The following is a 22,561-nucleotide window of genomic DNA, read 5'->3' on the forward strand; positions in this document are numbered from 1 at the left end:
TGGTCTAGGTACCACTTCCCAAACATCATTTGTCATGATAGAACTATACTCTTCTACCATGGCATCCATCCAAACTTGGTGTTGTACAGCTTCCTGAAAGCTAGAGGGTTCTTCAACCTGTGCTACCAAGGCTTGGTATCTGCCAGGCTGTCTACGTTGCCTCTTCTTGGTTCTAGGAGCTCCAACAAACTCCTTTGTGTCCTTCAGCGTCTATTGTACTTCCCTGCTGGTTCTACCACTAGTGGTGGGAGACTCAATCAAATCTCCCTCCTATTCCTATTGTTCCATCTACTGAGAACTGCCTGGATTTCCTACTTCTGAGGAAATACTGGTGTTGGTCACTGTGCTCGATCCTGGTGTCTATCCTCCTGCTTGTCCTCCTTGTTGCCCATGCTATTGTTGGACTAATCGGACATCTACTGACTGATCTTCTGATGGTATCTCTCGAGATTTCCTGAAAGCTCTATCCTCCATGAACTTTGCATCTCGTCTTACTACAATCTTCCTGCTCCTAGGAATGTAGATTGTGTATGCCTTCAAGGTCTCGCTATATCCTACGAGGTACCCCTTTTTGTAAAAATTCCTCAAAAGGAACCCCTACTGCAGCAACTAATGATATTACTCCTATTTGTTAAATTCTTTTAAACAAATTGTTTGCAGTTTCCTATGACACATATCGTAATACATACATTATAGCCTTCACTTTATTAAATTATAAGTGGAAACAAGATACTGAGCAAGAAAGAAAATACAACACAATAGACACCGTTATTTTTGGACAAATGTCCCCAGAAAAACCCAATGCAGGAAACCCGATGTAGCAGCCTTGAGGGTTTTATATTATTAAGCAGTAGCTTCTTAATACAACTCTGGATGCCCTCCCGGCTATCCAGTTACAAGGAAATACAACTAGCAGAGAAGAATTGTGAGATTACCTCACTCTACCCAGCAAATCCCGGCTGATCTGGCCGTTGAACTGAATGTCCCCGGCTACAACTGCGTCGCCCCTTTGCAATAACTGTGTGGGCCTGCATGGAGCTCTCTGAGGCTTTGCGTCAGCTCTACGCTAGGTCTCCTTGCCTCCTAGAGCTCTAACGTCAACCCTCCCGGCTGATCTAGCAACTCCCCGACAAATTTCGAACCTCTGATGGAAGACAACTCTACCTCTGTGCTGGCCCTTCTAGCTCTGCATCAAGCCCTGCTTGGGCCCTCCTAGCCCAACGTCAATCCTTCCTAGGTCTACGTTGCCTCTACTGGTGCTTCTTTGCCTCTCTACTGAGTATTCAGGGTTCCAAAGAAGATACTCCAACCCAATTATCCCTGCCCCTCAACTGCAAGAAATCTACTCGATCAAAATTTCCTCCTGAGAACTTCTCACTTTAGAAATTTGATCTCTTGATCCCTCGGTGTGTTTTCCAAATGACCCTCAAGCCCCTTCTTATATCTTTCTGTTGGACAACCAATGGCCTAGATTAACTCCTAATCAAAGGCTCAGATCGTTTTGGCTTGATCTTCGTCTTCTTCTAGAAGTTACACCCACAATTATATTAATACCCATTAATATTTTAATTTTCCTAAGTTTAGACTTAAGAACTCCATTAAAAATATTAATTATTTTAATAAAATCGTTTCTAGATGGAATTTCCCAAAATGTTTTCTGGGTTCTTTGGAATACATGTGCCCAAGCCTCCCTGCAAAATTTGAGGCCTAGAGCACATCCGATGCTACCCGAAATCAACACTCCCTCTTAGCGAGGAATGTGCTCTAGCAATATACTGTTGTTGCATACTGTTCTGACTCTGAAGCATCGTCCTTTGCGTTGTTGATGTCTAACATGCTATCCACCAACTACTACGTTGCTGCTGCAACTATACTGCTGCCTTTTACACTGCCACTACCAATCCTACATCTGTACTATAGCTCCCTCTCAAATGTTGCATCTACTATGTTGCTGGCACTGCAACTGCTAACACTGCATGTGTACTACAACTTAGTTGCTGAGAGAAGCAACTGAAAAACATCCAAAATTACTGAACTAACTGTGTTCAGTATGATACCACATGAATGTTGAAGCCTAACTGCTACTAGTCTCTGCAATGACCCTCTGAATCCACTGCATTGTTGTTGACCTCTGCTCTGTGCCATCTGCACTAATGCCAACTCTGCTCTGCGCTACTCAGACTTTGGTGCTGCTAGCCAGTGCAACTGTCTCTCCAACACTCCTCGGCACCATCCGACACTAGTCCATCCTGCTACTACTAATCTGGGCTCCCATAGCAAGGAAATGATCGTAGAGGTGGACTCCTCAAGGATCTTGCCCATTTGTAGCTCTTTCGAACTACAGCTCCAAATCAACCCACCTCCCTCCTAGAGATATCTCGGATGTCATGGCGAACTCCTCCTCTTCGATCTTTGCGGGCGCAGCCTTTAGATCGTGTTTCTCATCCTTGTCCTTCTTCTTGAGAGGACACTGAGTAGCGTAGTGACCCATCTCACCACACTTGAAACACTTGATCTTCGAGATGTCCTTCTTATGTCTCTGCTACTCCTATTGTCCCTTTGATGCAAAGGCTACATTATCCTCCTCCTCCTTAGGCTTCAACCCACTCTTGTTACTGCTTCCATCAAGTTTGACCTTGACTAAGTCTCTCCTCAACTCCTCTTGTTTTAGAGTTGCCCACATCTCATCCCAATTCGGCAATGCTGCTCTGCCCAAGATACTCTAGACAAAGACTTGCCACTCATCTGAGACAGAATTGAGGGTCAATCTAACTAACTCTGAATCCTGAGGTGTATGCCCCACAGCAGACAACTCATCATGGGTTTCCTTTAGTTTCATGAGGAATGGATCCACACACTCTCCCTTCTGCATCTGAGCAGATCTTAGTTTCTGCGCCAAGTACATCTTCCGCTGCTTGGAAAATCTGGAGAGTCTCGCTTGTAGGAATTTACAGGGTAAGTTCCTCAGAAAGAATACCAAAAGGACACCGCTCACAACCAGATCTCAAATCAATACACCAGTATTTTTGACGTGGTTAAAACCCTCAGAGTGCAAGGAGGGAAACAGTCCACGGCCTGTCCCAACGTGGGTACAGACAATTTATTAATCAAAGAATGAAAATTTACATAAGCTTCTCTCATGCACGGATTACACGAACAATGACCCTCCATGCGCTTTAAATAGAACTCATGGACCAATCGGGTGTCAAGCCACGGATCAAGTGTCGATAATACCGAGGTGAGAGTGAACCGTCGGATCACTACATATCGTGACCGTCGGATTGTAAGTTACAATATGTACAACGGTAAAGAAAGACACTTTACCTAACTCTATACCTAACTCTAAACTAGACCAAGTTGATCTTAACTATATCCTATGTGTCGGAATATCCTAACATCGCTCGAGTTGGACACTGAACTCTAGGAGCTCCTCGGGGCTTGGGGTACTTCTTGGAGCTATGAGCGACCATAGGGTGAGTGGTTCACCTTCCCCTATTGGTACGTTATGTACAGGGTGAGTGGTTCACCTTCCCCTTTGATACCCCATGATGGTTGACTATGTGTAGGGTGAGTGGTTGACCTTCCCCTACGATTGACATACGCATAGGATGAGTGGTTCACCTTTTCCTATGGCACATGAGCAGGATGAGTGGTTCACCTTCTCCTGCTGATGCCCAAGCATACACCCTACCCATGTAGTCCAAGACTCATGGGAAGTACATCTCATCTGGCCAATGAGTTGGGAAACATGGATAGGGACCATAGCACTACCGATGGATGTATCTTGTACTGTCATACTCCCTATGTCTAGGATGCATGGTGTTCAACAACTTGATCTGGGATCAAGATTGACATTTGTCAGTGGAGAGTGGTAAGGTCTTGTGACTCGTTCTCGATTGATTCTTCTTCAGTATTCATATCAGTGTTCAGCAGAGCAGAGATGAGATGAGACACAAAGATGGTACATGACGACAGGATGGCATGATGATCGATGATTGGCAGGGGGATTCTCCCTAGTTGAGAGGGAGTGTTAAAATTGGAAACTAGGGCCAAATTCCACCTTGGAACAACTCATTTGATGAAGATGATGATTGCATTAAATTCGTCTTTTCAAGAGGACCAAAACTGATATAAAGATCATCTCATTTGGACAAGCAAAAGTGTGATTTTGAATTTATGCCCACACGTGAAAATTGTCAAGGTCGGCCACATCATCATGTAGACTCAGAAAGCCCAATGGATGTGTCACTTCACCCTCAACGACTTGTATAATGTTATGCTCTTAACCTACAAGACGATACAAGAATACCAAATATGCGCAGAAATATACCCAGAACATAGAACAGTGAGAAATAACAACAGGTATTTTATTATTCAGAAAGTAATGTTCACTTTGCCTCTTCGAGGGGGCAACCTCCAATAGAGCAGAGCTCAATTACAAAATAAGACACGATGCTCCTCGCAGGGAGTCTCTATCCTTTATATATGACTCATACATGCAATACCATGGAGCAATACCATGATTCTTATTAATACCATCTATCTAATACCATGGCCCATTTGCAAGTAACTGTGGTCCCGTCATTAAATGTGGGTTAACCACTTACAAATATTAATATGGGCTTTATTGACTCTTTACTTAACTACAACTATGACTCGATCCTACTACATAAATAAGGGGGTTAGGGTGGGACCCTAACATATAAATACAAGTGACCTTTCTCCTCATTTGGCATCATCATCACTCACACATTCTCTCTCCTTCTCTCATTGGTTCGTACAACATTGGGCATTCTCTCTCTCTCACACATGTGGATCAAGGAGGACGAATTTCAAAGCCAAATTGCAGGGCCGAAAATCTCAAAAAAAATTGTAGTTTGACCAGCGTTGACTTTGACCTTCCAAGGAGAGTTTGACTCTGATCTTTTGGGAGATTATTTGTTTGGGCAGGCCGCATCTTTTGGCAGAAGAACCGATGTAATATGAGCACTTTGACCACAGACCAAATTACAGGTTGACCGCAGATTTCAGGACAATAGTTTGACAAAGTCTGACTATTGACTTTGTCACTGTTTTATGCTAACTTTGATCTCCTAATGAGGCTGAGTTTGACTGGGGAAGACCGAGCAATTTTCAAGACATCTTATTGCTACTTTGATGATCTTTGACTTCCTAGTTAGGGTTGATTTGACTGCGGATTTTGACAAGGTTTTTCTGACTTTGAATTTGGCAAGTCAATTCGACTTTTGTACTCTCTCTGTGTTGAACATTTGATATAATAATAAGAAGATTTGATCAAAGGGTTTTCCCCATCTTGGGGTTTTTCCCTAGCATCTGCCAAATCTGGTGTTCTCTTATCTTGGCTTGTCTTCTACATATTGTTTAAGGTTCTATCTACTTTTACTGTCAATGTGATTAATGGTTAATGTGATTGCTATTGGAAATCTAATTTGGAAGTTATCATTGGGCTGCTAAAGGAACATTGAAATAGTTGTGTTAAGCATAGAACATACCATTGTTAACTAAAATTAACATATGCCCAAGTTCAACATGAATCATGAAGGAGTTTGTCAGGGTTGTGTAGCTGGGAAACTTACAAGGGGACCATTCCCTTCAAGTGAAAGCCAAACCACTGATATTTTTCAATTGGTCCATTCTGACCTATCTGGTATTTTGCTTGTAACATCATTAGGAGGATACTTATACTATGCAATTTTTGTGAATGACTTCTCTCACAAAACATGCATCTATTTCTTGAATAAGAAGGATGAAGTGTTCAAATGGTTTCGTTCTTTCAAAGCCTTGGTGGAAAATCAGGCAGGGAAGAAGATGAAAATATTAAGGACTGACAATGGAACTGAATATGAATCGAATGAATTCAATGACTTTTGTAGAGAGGTTGGCATTAATAGGGAGATAATCGTTCCTTACACTCCTGAGCAAAATGGAGTTGCTAAAAGAAATAATCAAACAATCATGGAAGCCACCCATGCCATGCTACATGATCAAGGTCTACCGAAGTTCTTATGGGAAGACGCTGCAAACACTATCGTATATGTTCAAAATAGGAGCCCGCATCAAGCGCTGAAAATGACATGCTTCTCATTTTGGTCCTTTATGTAGATGATCTCTTTCTGATAGGTGCAGACCCTCTCATTTATCAAAGCAAGAAGGAGTTGGCTTCTGGGTCTGAGATGAAGGACCTAGGTCTGATGCACTACTTCCTAGGCCTGGAGGTCTGGCAAAAGCAGGGGAGATTTTCCTTTCTCAAGGAAAATACATTGTGAAGTTTCTCAAGAGATGTGGGATGGTGGATTGCAAGTCTGTGTCTACTTCGATGGAACTCAACTTCAAGAAACTATGTGGAAGTGTTGCTGGGCCCAAATTGGCAAACCCTTCCGAGTATCGACAACTTATGGGGGCCCTGATGTTCTTGGTAAACTCCCGACTGGATATATGCTTCGTTGTGAATACGTTGAGTCAATTTAAGGTTGAGCCTCATCACATACATTGGATTACTACTATGGCACAATCAACTATGGACTGAGATACACTGTCAGGGATTTGAGGCTACATGGATATACTGATGCTGACTAGGTTGGCAGTGTGGTAGATCGCAAGAGCACGTCTGGATGTTGCTTCTCATTGAGGTCTGCTTCAATTTCTTGGATGAGCAGGAAGCAAAGATCGATTTCTCTAAGCACCGCCAAGGCCAAATACATTGTTGCTAGTATGGCATGTTTTGAAGTTATTTGGTTGAGGAAGTTCTTTAGTAAGCTATTTGAGCCTGTGTTGGATACCACCATGATATACAGCAACAACCGGAGTAGGACTCACCTTTCAGAGAATCCCGTGTTCCACGACCACTCCAAGCACATTGATATCAAGTACCACTTTATCCAGGATATGGTACAACGAGAAGCAATAAGGCTCCAACACATCAGGACTGATGAGTAGGTCACAGACATCCTCACAAAGCCCTTAGGGAAGGTCAAATTCTTAGCCTTCCGAGAGAGACTTGGAGTCATGGAAAGACCCTCCCATGAGGGTACCGCTTAAGTTAGACATTGAACTCTGGGAGCTCCTAGGGGCTTGGGGTACTTCTTGGAGCTATGAGTGACCATAGGGTGAGTGGTTCACCTTCCCCTATTGGTGCATTGTGTACAGGGTGAGTGGTTCACCTTCCCCTGTGATACCCCATGATGGTTGAAATGTGTGTAGGCTGAGTGGTTCACCTTCCCCTACAATTGATGACACATGTGTGTAGGATGAATGGTTCGCCTTCCCCTACGATTGAAATATGCATCGAATGAGTGGTTCACCTTCTCTTATGGCATATGAGCAGGATGAGTGGTTCACCTTCTCCTGTTGATGCCCCAGCATACATCCTACCCAAGTAGTTTAGGACTAATGGGAAGTACCTTTGATCTGGCCAATGAGGTTGGAAATGTAGATAGGGGCCATAGCACTACCGATGGACGCATCGTGTACTGTCATACTCTCTATGTTTAGGATGCATGGTGTCCCACAACTACTTGATCTGGGATCAAGACTGACTTTTGTTAGTGGAGAGTGGTAAGGTCTTGTGACTCACTCTCGATCGATTCTTCTTCATTATTCATATCAGTGTTCAGCAGAGCAGAGATGAGATGAGATACAAAGATGGTTCATGACGACAGGATGGCATGATGATCAATGATGATGGATGAATTGGCAAGTGGAATTCTCCCTAGTTGAGAGGGAATGTTAAAATTGGCAACTCGGGCCAAATTCCACCTTGAGAAATCTCATTTGATGGAGATAATGATTGCATTAAATTCCTCTTTTTGAGAGGACCAAAATTGATGTAAAGATCATCCAATTTAGACAAGCAGAAGTGTGTTTTTGAATTTATGCCCACACATGTGCAAATTGTTCAGGTCGGCCACATCATCATGTAGGCTCATAAAGCCCAATGGACATGACTCTTCACCCTCAATGACTTGTATAAATACAAGTGCCCTCTCACCTCATTTGGCATCATCAACACTCACATTCTTCTCTCTCCTTCTCTCATTGGTTCATAAAGCATTGGGCATTCTCTCTCCCACACGTGTGGCACAAGGAAGACGAATTTATGGACAATTACAGTGCCAAAAATTTCAGACTTTTCTGCATTTTGGCCAGCGTTGACTTTGACTTTCTAGGCATCCTTCAACTTTGATTTTCAGGGTGATTTTGTCTTAGCCAGACGCATTTTTGGTCACAAAAACCAAGGCAAAAGGAGGACTTTGACCTGCATTGACCACAGGGTTGACTTCAAGTTGACCAACATTTATTGCAGTTTTGTTGACTTTTTGTACTAAATTTGACCAACAAGGCCGAATTTCACTAAGGTTGACCGAGCTCAAGGAGGCAAGTTTGACTGTTGCATTGACTATCTTTGACTTTCTAGTTAGGGCTGAGTTTGACTGCCATGGACTGCAGAATTGATAGGGCTGTTTTGACTGTGATTTGGAAGTCAATTTTACGTTTGTACTCTCTCCTCTCTCTGCTGAACATTTGATATAATAATAAGAAGATTTGATCAAAGGGTTTTCCCCACATTGGGGTTTTTCCCTGGCATCCGCCAAATCTGATGTCCTTTTGTCTTGGCTTGTCTTCTGCATTTTGTTTCATGTTCTATCTGCTTTTACTATCAATGTGATTAATGGTTCATTTGATTGCTATTGGAAAACTAAATTGAAATTGTCACTGGGCTGCTAAAGGAACATTGAAGTAATTGTGCTAAGCATAGAACATACCATTGTTAACTAAAATTAACACTTGGGATCACTAACCACTGCTCCAGATGCGGTGCATAAAACATCCAAACATTGAAGTGCTCCATCAACTGATTTTGAGAAAGCTCAATAGAGAGGAGGGAATCATCAGCAAAATGATCATGCACATCACCTCCAACGAGAGTGAGGGGGAAGCTTTGTTGCAAAATAGTTTTTAGCTGTAATGTGTTTCCCCTTTCTCCTTTTAGGGAGAGTCTTCTCAATGAGTTAAATTTACTATTTGTGTGAACAGCACTTTTGTATTAAGAGCAGTCAAAGAGCAGTTGGACCTAAGGGCATTAGGTAGTCGTGTACTTGGTTGTACATTATTTGTGTACCGTATTATCTGTTAATATAAGCACTCTTTCCCAATAAGATGCCATTTTCAAATACCATCTGCTAGGCAGTTGTAGTGAAAAATTTGCCACCAGAATAGGAAAGGGAACACTTGTTATCAATTTGTGGTTTTCTATAAGCAGGCACCTTAGTGTCTCTCAGAAGGCAAATTAGAAGCGGCATTATCTATCGTAGTTTAGTCTAGTTTTGTCAGCATGGATAGCTCTCTGTTGAGGCACGAGTTGTTGATTTCTTTTTTCTGAACTTGTTCCATCCGTGGCCAGACTTATATTCTACATGCAATCACAAATATAAGATTGGAAAAAAAGTACAAATTCATACAACTCTAACTTAATTTTAGTTTACCAGAAACTGGAAAAGGAAATGGAACAGGAAAGTGGGCTAAAGGGTTTAAGGAACAAGAAATGTGAAAACCCTCTCCTCCTGGTTATATTATGCAAATAAAATTGATTAGTAATGTACTGATGTGGTATAACAAATCGGAACGGAGAGGAGAACTGGGAAAGAAACAGGAGGATTGGGTCTAGCTAAATTGTTATTACTTTAAGTACTCAGATTGTATGCAGTAGGCATGTAATTTTTTAAAATTTGTGACTGAGTATAAATTTATTAAAAGGATACCCAAGGATTAGCTGTCACATCTTTCATCAAGTTCAAGTATATATCACAGTAACATATATCTTTAACAGAACTTTATCATGTAAAAAAAACGCATCCTTAACAGCTGAGCATTTAGCTCTTTCCGGCATTAAAAGTTGAAAAAATTTACGACAGACAGAAATCCATGGCAACTTGAGATATACAGCGAATATTCAAATAGATTCACAGTGGTATAGTAATCTAGCAACCTTGATTGTGATCTAAAAGGATATATTCAAATAGATTCACAGTGGTATAGTAATCTAGCAACCTTGATTGTGATCTAAAAGGATTGTAAATGAATAATAATCAGCTCTGCGTATTAAAGCTCGGATTCTCCAAAAACCGAGCAATTATTCATACTGACATAGTTAATAAAAGTTAGAGGCCTACCTGATGATAGGCCATGATTGAGCAGGTGTGTGTGACGTGGCCCCGAGTTCCAGCCCCACGGGTTTGAGGTGCGGCTGAAAGATATCGAGAGGGCGGGAATAATCGTTGCCATTGCCTAGCATTTGCTCCACATATTCGACCAGAACTCCGCAACTCTATTTAAGAGAACATATAAAATTAACACGATTATCACAATTATTTCTTTGCGAATTTACGAGGAATGTTATGGAATCGTTGCTATAGGTTAATATTAAAAGTCTATGTTAATATGTTAATATTAAAAGGTGCAGCATTAATTTGCATTGAAACAAAGATAATATAATAAAGGAAGGTCATTTAAGCTAGATGGATTTACATTGTAAAAAATTGTGTCGTAATCTTATTTGTATTTGTCGAGTCAGTGGAGAAGAGATATTGTAATGACATGGAGTTTAATATTAATTAAAAAAAAATTAATTAATTAAGAAAATAATGTAATTAGAGAAATATTTTTATTTAGTCAAAAATAAAATAAAATAACTTTATATTAAACATTTTTATATGGTCAAAGTAAAATAAAAATAAATGGTAAATTTGATTTCGTAAAATTATTAGTGTTTTTTGAGATCCAAGTTTATTAAAATCTATGGTATTCATATGGAATATAGTCTATTTAAAAGAGGAAATTAAACCAGTGTAGATTCATCTTAACTCTGGATCTACTAAGTGTTGAGAGGGATCAAATCTCTTGAGATGCAAACCTTTTTTAGAGTGAAAAGAAATTTGATCCCTCTCTACCCTTGGTAGATCCATCTTAACTTTGGATCTACCAAGTGTTGAGAGGGATCAAATCTCTTGAGATGCAAACTTTTTTTAGAGTGAAAAGAGATTTGATCCCTTTTTGCCCTTGGTAGATCAATGAATCTAGGCTGATGTTTATTACAATGGTTTTGCATGTAATAGTGTTAGAAAGGACTATTAATGTGATTTATATGAATAAGGTTTAAGAATTAATTGAATTTAATGGATAATAATATGATGTCCCGGATCTGAGTGTCTGATCAGGGTACTGGTTCGTGCGCGTGGACAGCTGACTGGGGGGGCGCGTGGCTCCTCTCAGCCGTCATTCCATCTCCCACAGCACCTGCTTTCAATTCCCCTGCTTACATGATTTATGCCGCATTAATGCAGCCTGACTCTCCTTCTTCTCCGGTTTACTTCCTTAACATGGCGCCCTCCACTGGCGGCATTTGCGTTTCCCCTCTTCGCTTATCTCCCTCCTTCGCTGCAGAGGAGGTTCGTCCTCGATCCATTCCAGGGATTCTCTGGGTCCTGGCTCTTGGGGCGAACTGCTGGCTGCGCCTACAGATCCCTCCCTGCCTCATTTGCAATCTGGCCAGCCTCTTAGTCTCCGCTCTTCATTTCGGCCTTCTGGCTACTAAGACCAAGCCTGCGCTAAACCTTTCCTGCCTCCCTTGTCTCTCAAGCTGCCCGGATCACCCTGGTCTGTTGGAGATGCCGAAACTACGTCAGAGGATGAGCAGTCGGAGGGGCAGCTCCAGGGGGCGTACAGGCCGTCAGGTATCCTCCTCCACAACAGACTCTTCGACATTCTATTCGGATTTCAGCATGGATCGTTATCCAGCCACAAGAAGTGGACGGGGCAGGGGCAGAGGGCTGCATAATGCGGAAGCGAGCTCCCTCAACACTAACTCCGCTCAGCTTCAGTTCCCCTGCAGTCATGGCAATCTCACCTTCATAGCCTCTGTTACCATAGAGCTCAAGGAAATCAATGCTGGATAGGTTGTAGGTTCCCCTGTGGCGACGACGGAACAGCCTGCGAATGTTAGACTTGGCACAGTCCAGATGAACTATGAGCCGAGCAAAGCTTCAGGCTCAGGCAAAAGCACGGCTGCCCAAATCCTGAAAGACCACGCAGGCCCGAGCGCATCCACTTGCAGAGAGGGCCATCCCTCTGAGGACGAAGACGAGTACCAGTTTGGCTGCCGCATAGTCGAAGAACAGCCTGACTCCTCCCATGGCGATTAATCAGGACGGTGCTCTTTGGTTTTTTGGAATTTCTGTGCGCTCTCGGTTTATTACTTTTCACCTGACTTACAGTGGCGACAAGTGCTTCCATCCCAATAGCCTTTCTCCACCGCGAAGGAGGCACTCTGCCAGCCTCTGGTCTCTAGCCTTGTCTCCAGACTCTGCTGTTTTTGAAGTTAGTATTCAGACTTATGTTTCAAGTGGTGTCTTTCTGTTTATTAGTTATGGTCTGGTTCTTCCAGTAACTGTTGTCACAAGGCCCCTGTTCAATTTCCATGTAAAACAACGGGGTTTCTTTTTGTTTTTTTGCTCAAGTGATGGTCAGGGTCTTAGTAGTTCTTCAGGGCAACACTCAGCTAGTTTTTCTCTGATCACTTATAAGCTATGCTTGCAATCATGCCAGTCCTCCAGGCTCGCTTTCAAGAGGCCATGACCTCATTGTACTATATTTTTGTATTAATATAGAAGTAGTCTTATTCAATATATATATAAAATAAAAATAAAAATAAAAATAATATATATATATATATATATATATATATATATATATATATATATATATATATATATGATGGGTATTTTTTATTTAAATTAAGTAAATTTATTTTAATTTCCATGTAAAACAACGGGGTTTCTTTTTGTTTTTTTGCTCAAGTGATGGTCAAGGTCTTAGTAGTTCTTCAGGGCAACACTCAGCTAGTTTTTCTCTGATCACTTATAAGCTATGCTTACAATCATGCCGGTCCTCCAAGCTTGCTTTCAAGAGGCCATGACCTCGTTGTACTATATTTTTGTATTAATATAGAAGTAGTCTTATTCAAAAAAAAAAAATAATAATAATAATAAAATTAATTAATTAATTAATTAAATAAATAAATAAAAAATAAAAAATAAATAAATAATATATATATAATATATATATATATATATATATATATGATGGGCATTTTTTATTTAAATTATGTAAATTTATTTTAATTTTGGATTTGTAAGTGTTAAGAGAAATAAATTTTCTTGAGGCGCAAACTTTTTTTAAGTGCAAAACTTGAGAAATGGTCTGCATTTCAAGATATTTGATCCTTTTGAATGTTTGATAGATTTGGGATTAAAATGGATTTAGGTTGGTTTTAGTCATCATGGGAGTTACACGAAATTTATATATGACCAATATTAGTTATATGTCCAAAATTAATTTAATTATTTTAGAATTAAAAAATTTATTTGGTTAGTTGAAAGTATAGAGAGTATTATCAAGAATTATCAGTGTCAATCTACATTTTTCAAATTTTAATATATATATATATATATATATATATATATATATATATATATTTCAATTTACTCAGTTGCCTCAATTTGTTAAGAGCATGATAAATAAAATAACAATATTAAATGATGACAAAATAGTTTAGGTTATGATCAATCTCAATCTATCTTTTTCTACTTATCTTATAGTCACACCTACTAGTTTTGCAATCTTTTCATATTGATCATATGAAAAGGGAGGTTGAAATCATAAACCGTTCAAATCCATCATGCCAAGTGAGGCAGCTACTCAAAACTTGAATATTTTACCATTACGTAAGCACACATATATATACAATGACGTCGTGACCTTTGGTTTAAACATCCAATTCCCGATGCCTCTTCATATTCTAACGTTTCATATTTTACATATTTACATATCTACAAAATATTCAAAAATCACCAAATCCCTAAGGATTAGGTGTCTAACATCCACCCCCCTCCCCCACACAACAATTCGAAGGGGTGTTACTGAGCCCAAGCATCATTCTGAATTTTTCAAACTTTTCTCTTCTAAGTGTTTTGGTGAAGATGTCTGCATTTTTCTTATTTGTGGAAAAATGTCTTAGATGAATAGTCTTGGCCTCTACATGATATCAAATCAAATGATACTTTGTGTTAATGTGTTTGATTCGATCACGAAATATGGAATATTGACCAACTTGATTGTAGAAGTATTTTCATCAAAAGAGGAGTATAATTTACTTGCTTCTCTTGCAAGCATTCAAGAGTTTTCTTGAGCCACGCAATCTCCTTTGTTGCTTTCGCAGTTGCCAATATTCTACCTCTGTCATGGAATCAGTTGCAACTAATTGTTTATGTGACCTCCAAGAGACAACTCCTAACCCAAGATGTTATGCAACCATCTCACAAAATAGTAGAAAAGATAGATCAACTACTTAAAAATTACCCTCTTCAAGGGGGAAACCTCTTTTACATTACATAAATGAACAATTCTTGGATGATCCAAATGATAAGACCTCCTTGGTATATATAGGAGTTTAAGGGGTCACAATATAATCAGAGCCTACATAACAATAATAATGTAAGGGCACAACAATAACAATAGTGGACTTCTATGGGGCATAACAATAATAACATGGGAGATACATGGGAACAACAATAACAATAGGGGGCTATAGTAACAATAATAATAAGGGGAATACATTAGTATTATAGGGACCTAAGATGCCCCTCTCCTTCAAAAAATGTTGCCCTTGACACTTGAGTAGTTCTGGATGCTTTTGTATAAAATTATTATCTTCCCATGTGGATTCTTCAGCGAGTAAGTTCTTCCACTTAATGAGATACTCTGAAATTAATCGATTGCGTAGTTGTCGGGTTCTTGTTTCCGTGATCTTCGAGCTCAAATATGATTTTTCCTTCTTCATCAAGTTCTGGCTACATTGTTTGAACTAGGAGCTTGTCACCAATAACCTTCTTTAAGCATGAAACATGGAAAATTGGGTGTACTCAGGAAGATATGGGATGCTCCAATTTGTATGCCATAGTAGCAATCTTTTGCAACACCTTGTAAGGACCGTAGTACTTGGGTGATAATTTATTATCCTTCTTAGCTTGTTTGAGCGATATTTGTTTGTATGGTTGTAGCCGTAAAAATGCCTAATTGCCTACAACAAAAATTCTTTCACTGTGATGTTGATATGTTTGTTGTTTCATTTGATTCTGCGCCAGAGTGATGTTATCCTTTAAGAGTTGGAAAAAATTTTGTTGATGCTCAATGTGATCTTCCACTGCTTGAACCTTAGAATTTTCTCTTAAAGATGATGTGATGGATGATGGATGATATCAATAAAGTGCCATAAATGGAGTCATTTTTGCTACAATATGGAAGGAAGTGTTCTACCACCATTCAACTAGAGGTAACCACTTGACCCATTATGTTTCTTTATCAGATACAAAGCAACGAAGATATCATTCCAAACATTTGTTCACTATCTCAGTCTACATGTCAAATTGAGGATGATAAGATGAGCTATGAGCTAATTGAGTACCAAGACAAGAAAATAATTTGGTCCAAAAATTTCCAGTGAAAATGGGATCTTTGTCACTTACAATAATCTTTGGGTTTCCATGTAGCTTTAAATAAATTGTTTCCATAAATGCAGTAGCAACTGTAATGGCTTTAAAAGGATGAGATGATGCACAAAAGTGTGCATACTTTGTAACTTTCAACTACCACCATGATGACACTCGTTCCTTTAGACTTGGGTAAACCTGTGATAAAATCCAATGAGACCTCCTCCCAACGCTGACTTGGAACTACTAAAGGTTGTAACAGACCCATGGTCTAAATTGTCTCAACTTTATTTTGTTGGCAAACCAAACATTTTGCCACAAACTTCTGAATATCAAATTTAAGGCCATCCCAAAAAAATCCTTCTTGACCCTATGGTAAGTTTTTAAAAATCCTGAGTGCTCTCCTAAGGGGGAAGTGTGCAATTCCAAAAGAATATTTTTCTTGAGTTGGGAATTCTTACAAAGATATAAATGATCTTTGTACCATAATGAATCATTTTTCAACTTAAATGTATCAGGTTTACTGGGATCTTGATGCAACTTTTGAATGAGTGTCCACACCTCTTCATCATTCTTGAATTCATCCCTTGTTTCAGTTATCAAATCAAGTTGGATAATAGAAATGGCACAAAGAAATGCTTCTACATTCTCATCCTTTCTTGAGAGTGCATCTACAACAACATTTTGTTTCCCTTTTTTGTAGATGATTTCAAAGTCATAACCCAAAATCTTTGTGACCCACTTTTGTTGCTCTTCTGAAGATAATATTTGTTCCAAAAAGTATTTAAGATTGTCATGATATTTTTTTACCTTAAAGTGTTTGCCCATTAGGTAAGGTCGCCATTGCTTTAGTGCATGTAGTATTTCTGACATTTCCTTCTCATAAATAGGTTTGTGTAAATACTTTTCTTTGATTGGACGACTTTCAAAAGAAATGGGTCTTCCTTATTGCATCAAAACAACACTAATTCCATTTCTTGAGGCATCACATTCAACTATAAAAGTTTTTGTGAAGTCTGATGTAGCTAAGATCAGTGCTTGGCACATTGCCTCTTTAAGATGTTCAAAGACCTTAGTTGCTTCTGGAGTCCAAGAAAATGCATCTTTCTTCAGTAATGTTGTTAGAGGTGTTGTTATTCTCCCATAATTCTTAACAAACTTGTGATAATACCCTGTCAACCCAAGAAATCCTCGAAGATGCTTTATGGTTGTGGGGATTTTCCATTCCTTAATGGCTTTAATTTTGTTAGGGTCTACCTTAACACCCTCATGAGATACAATATAACCCAAATATTCCACCTCCTGTACTCCAAAGAAACATTTGGAGGTTTTTGCATATAATTGTTTCTCCTCTAATAGTTTGAGCACCATGTCAACATGTTGAACATGATCCTTCCAAGACTTGTTGTAGATTAGTATATCATCAAAAAATACTAGCACAAATTTTCTAGGGAAGGGTTTTAAAATGAAATTCATCAAACCTTGAAATGTGGAAGGTGCATTAGTAAGGCCAAAACGCATGACCAAAAATTCATAATTACCTTCATGAGTTATGAATGTTGTTTTCATGATGTCTTCAATCTTCATTCTAATTTGATGATATCCTTAACGAAGATCCAACTTGGTGAAGTAAATTGCTCCATGTAATTCATCAATGACGGGAATTAGAAATGTATCTTTAATGGTGAGCTTGTTGATCTCCCTATAATCTGGACACATACGCCATGATCCATCCTTCTTGTGGACCAATATTATTGGAGCAAAGAAAGAAATTTGACTAGGTTGAATTGTACCAGTCTCTGGCATTTCTACAACCATATGTTCAATTTCACTATTTTGGGCATAGGGATATTTGTAAGGCATGATGTTTGGATGAACATTTCCTAGAATCAAATGAATAACATGATCATGATCATGAATAGGTGGAAGGCCTTTGGGAGTCTCAAATACCTTGGAATGATTGTCCAAGACTTTTTGGAAATCTAGAGAAATAGATGATTTTGATGTTTAAACCTCTAGTGAGCATAATTGTGCAATTACGCCCCGTTGCTCTTTCTTCAAAAGCTTTATCATGCCATTAGAATTGATTATCTTTCCTATTTTACATATGATACCCCTTAATTCAACTTCCTTTCCTTCCCAAAAAAATTCAAGAAAAGCTCTTGAAAATTAAAAGTTATTGTCCCCAAAGATTTTAACCATTGGACTCCTAGTGCAACATCAGCACCATCCATTGGAATGGAAAGCAATGGAATATTCAATACATATTCTTCCAGGCTCGACTTGATATTATGGCAATTTTCCAAAGCAATTTATAGTTCCTCCATTTTCCACCATCACTTGACATTCTGGTGTTGGATATGTGAAGCAATTCAATTCCTTTGCTATCTTACAATGAATAAAATTATGGGTACTACCCAAATCAATCAGAACTATTACCTTTTTCTTCTTGATATATCCTTCTATCTTGAGAGTTTGAGGAGTGGTAATTCCTACCAATGCATTACAAGATATGGTAAGATTCATTTCTTCTTTCTTTGTGGTTCTTCACAATCTATTTAGAATATTTTTTCTCAACACACTTATGACTTTTAGTGTATTTGTTATCACAATTGTAACAAATCCCTTTTTCTATTTTTTCCTCTAGTTGTTGTGTTTCCAACCTTGTAGGTTGTGGAAGACTAGGAGAGACAACACTTCCATCTTTATAGTTGTGAGTGGTAAACTTCCTTGTTGCCATAATTTTGCTTCAACTTTTCTTGCCACCCTGAATGCCTTCTCCAATGAATCAAGTTCCCAAAGGCAAACCTCATGCTGGATGTTATCCTTTAAAGTTCCTACGAAGACATCAATCCTATGCTCCTCTGGAATATCAGTTACCCTAATATTCAATTTTTGGAAGTCTTCAATGTGTTTCACCATTGAACCCTTTTGTTTGATATTTATCAATTGGCTAAACAAGATGTTTCTTGTTCATTTTCTTCCTCCTCTTCACAATCTATGTAGAATATTTTTTTCTCAACACACTTATGACCTTTAGTGTATTTGTTATCACAACTGTAACAAAGCCCTTTTGCTCTTTTTTCCCATCCTGTCGATCAAAATATTGCTCCATCTATAGTATCCATGTTACCGGATCCTTGCCATCAAACTTCCTCATATCGATCTTTGGAATGTGGTAGGTTTTCAACCCAAAGTTATAGTCTCTAAAATCATGATTGATATTATTTTTGTTCTCATCGTGAGTTTCATGGAATACCTTGTCGCCATTAGGAAGCATTTCTTGTAGCAATTTTGCCAAACCTTCCATTTATGCTTTTAAACCATCCTTCAAACCTTCCATTTTTGTTTCTAAACCATACTTCCAGCCTTCCATGTCCATTTTTATTTTTGATTCTAAACCATCATGTTCCCTTTTAAACCATTCATCTTAACATTCATCATTGCTTCCAATCCATTATCGGTTCCTCTTTGTGAGAGTGAAATTTGTTGCACTTGGTCTCGTAATTTTGTTATATCATGTTGCATTTCTTCATCTTCTTCATGCATCATAGAAGAGCCTTCTGGTTTCTTAACAGGTGTGTCCATTTTTTTTTGTTTTGAGACATTTTGGAATCAAACAATAATATCTATGCTTCTCTATGTCCTTTGAATCACTTCAAACTTATTTTTCAAACGAAAGTTATACAAAATTTAAAATAATTTCACACAATTTTCTTGTTTTTTAGGTGCTCGATATTGAAAGTTGTATCTTTGTAATTTAATATCTCCAAGGTTTGAATTTTCATCCTTTGGTAGCCCTATGAGTCTTCTTTCCAACCCCACAAGTCAAATCGAGATTGGACTTTTCAAGAAAGATTTATGCCCAATATCTCACGATGACCTAATTATCGAGTGGTTCAGTAGAGCAAACTTGTACAGAGTGCCACGTGTCATTGATTCAATCTTCAGCCCTTAAAATGATACACAAAAAAACTGAGTTTATATACTTTCAGTCAATTTTTACGAAATTCAAATCCGATGCTCGGAGAGAAAGTTATAATGATTTTCCTTAAGTCACCTGTTTGAGATTGAATTTTGGAGCCTGCAAAAACCATAACCTCCTCATATCATATCTCCATAAATATAGTGAACCAAGATCTGAAATTAATACACAAATTCAACAATATTTCAGCTCCATGTGGTTGCAATTTTAGCTTCTTAAGCCTCATAGAAAAAAAAGTTATAGCGAAAATCCCAATATGGTTTGTTTGAAGAAGTGAAACCCTAAAATCCAAAGCTCTGCTACCAAATATTATGCAACCAACTCACAAAACAGTAGAAAAGATAGATCAACGACTTAAAAATTACTCTCTTCAAGGGGGAAACCTTCTTTACATTACATAAATGAAAAATTCTTGGATGATTCAAATGATAAGACCTCCTTGGTATATATAGGAGTCTAAAGGGTCACAATATAATAAGAGCCTACATAACAATAATAATGTAAGGGTACAACAATAATAATAGTGGGCTTCTATGGGGCACAACAATAATAACATGGGGGATACATGGGCACAAAAATAACAATATGGAGCTACACTAACAATAAGTGGAATAGACTAGTAGTGTAAGGACTTAACACAAGGCTCATAAAATAGCCTAGAGTAAATACTCAAATTTTTTTGTCTCCATCAAATGAATCAAAATATCCAATCAGGATAACAATAACAATAGTGGGCTTCTATGGGGCACAATAATAATAACATGGGGGATACATGGCCACAACAATAACAATAGGGGGCTACACTAACAATAACAATAAGTGGAATACACTAGTATTATAGGGACTTAACACAAGACTCATAAAATAGCCTATAGTAAATACTCAATTTTCTTTGTCTCCATCAAATGAATCAAAATATCCAATCAAGATAAAGCCATCACCTGTGAATTCCAAAGTCTTAAGTTCCTTTCTTGTACTTTAGAACTCTTTTTGCAACATACCAATGTCCTTCATGAGGATTTTGCATAAATATGGAGATAATTTCAACAACAAATGAAATATTTGGTCTAGTAATGGTGAGATAGTGATCCAAAATGGATCTAGAATAGACTTCTAAGTCTAAAAATCTTTCTCACAGAGGAAAATAAAAGTCAAAGGATGCTCTTGGAAATAGTCTCATTGCATAGATCTCTTCATTCTGAATCTGACTCATTTGAATGGGCTAAAACAGACTTCAGATGAAGAAGTTATTGTAAAAAGAAAATTCCCCAATGTCCTTAGAAAAGGAGGAAATTTCTTATAAATGGGACTTAATGGAGAATATGTGTTCCTTAAGGAAATGTCACATCAAAAAGGTTCCAAGGGAGGACTTAGACCAAATGCCTTAAGGACCCTCGATTAATGATCTCTGATATATCGCATCGGAGGAAGGCCTGCATGCGATATCGGAACCCTTGACAGAGCTGATTGCGATTGCGATGAAGCGGGTCGGCGATCGGTGAATCGGTAATATCTATATATCGCATCAGACGTGGTATAGGCTTCGGTCCATTAGACAAAGTGATTGCGATGGGCCAATAACGCCGATCGGCGATCGGTGATTGGATCGCAAAAATGCAGAGGGGAGCACTATACCATGCGACAATGTGATTACGATATGCGATCGGAGCGCGGACCCAACAAGATTATAAACGCTACTGTATATCATTTAAAATCCAGTTTATGTGGATTTCTGTGTATTCCCGTGTATTTGGGTTTTTGGCCATACGCCTGTGCGATTGCAATTTGCGATGACAAAACGGACCCGACGGGTTTATAGGTGCGATTGTATATATTTTGAGTTTCGGTTAAAGGGCTCATAATGCGTTTTTCCTATGTATTCCGTTAGTTGGCTATTTTTGGGATTTCTGCATAGGAAGGCCAAAAGACCGAATTTCCTGTTCCCACCGGTTCATTCCAATTGCAAATTGATTCTTTTGTGAAACAGTCGGGTTTCCAGTGTTAGAGGACTATAACCAAATGGTTACAAATACACAGAGAGCACAATTGATAGAGGGTCGCTTGGAGGCCGAGCGAAACTAGAATCATGCGAATACCGATAGAAACACATATAAACAAAGAATGGTGAATTCTCAGAGACAGAGGCAGCGTGATGCTCAGGAGAAGCCTCAAGAAGCTCATAGAGGCCCGTAATGCTTAGTGAGTGCTTGGGCAGAGCAAAGATACTGGGGAATCCATTGGAAGGCCCAGTGAATGCTTAGAGAGTTGGAAAAAGTAGAGCGCAGAAGGCTAGAGAGCGCAGAGGGCCATAGAGTCCCAGGATTTGCAGAGGGCCACTAGAGGTTGGGAGGACAGCGAAAGAGCCACCAGAGGTTGGAGGCAGAGCCGCAGAGCTAGAGAGCTCAAAACAGAGCCATGAGGCTATAATGAAGTTCAGAACAACAAAGAGATCAAATGATCAAGCTGTTGCTGGTGTCTAATGTGTGCTCAAGATAGAAGAAGGAATTCCAGAGACAATACAAAATTATGAGGGAATTGGTGCAAGCCAGGAGCTCAAGATAGTCCAGAGCGCTGATTGAAGGAATCTAGTCTAGAGAAGCCTAGATCTGTCTGCAGAGTATGGACAGTTAGCGAGATAAGATGGTATTCTAAACCCATAGGTGCAGTTGTAAACCAATGGAGTTAAGTGTGGAACTTGTAAAAGAAGCATTACCATAATCCCAAAGAGCCCAATTGAGTTGATTAGAGCTCAAGGAGTAGCCCAAGATATCAGGGTGAACTCCATATTATATTATTGTCTTATGTGTTTGTTTATTTGTTGCATTTTACTATTATGTGTGTTTATATATCAGTTTAAGCAAATAAACTTAAGGCAATTAAGCAGTTAAAGGCAAACACAAGAATACACCTATTTCAAGTGCTTATTTCCGCAAATTATCAATCATAAGCATAGATCTTGGAAATTGTTTAAGCTTTGGAGTGGGAGAGGTTCTTGTAAGCTGACAAAAAGCCT

General features: G+C 38.8%; 1 protein-coding gene across 5 annotated transcripts in view; it reads right to left on the reverse strand.

The window, feature by feature from the left end:
* LOC149139312 (proline iminopeptidase-like) overlaps positions 1-10,395 on the reverse strand; it is a 392,388-nt gene extending 381,993 nt beyond the window's left edge. For 2 of the 5 annotated variants that reach the window (XM_089446646.1, XM_089446647.1), the window contains exon 1: positions 10,191-10,394. In XM_089446646.1, coding sequence (XP_089302772.1) covers positions 10,191-10,302 — 112 coding nt within the window. In that variant the 5' untranslated portion in view covers positions 10,303-10,394. Of the gene's footprint in view, positions 1-10,190 lie in introns of all 5 variants that reach the window. The other 3 variants (XM_089446645.1, XM_089446648.1, XM_089446649.1) reach the window with 2 other exon arrangements.
* Positions 10,396-22,561: the final 12,166 nt, after the last annotated feature.

Source organism: Pinus tabuliformis, chromosome X, assembly GCF_031772625.1.
Source record: "Pinus tabuliformis cultivar Carrire ecotype Pingquan chromosome X, CPIR1, whole genome shotgun sequence".
Classification (NCBI taxonomy): Eukaryota; Viridiplantae; Streptophyta; class Pinopsida; order Pinales; family Pinaceae; genus Pinus; species Pinus tabuliformis.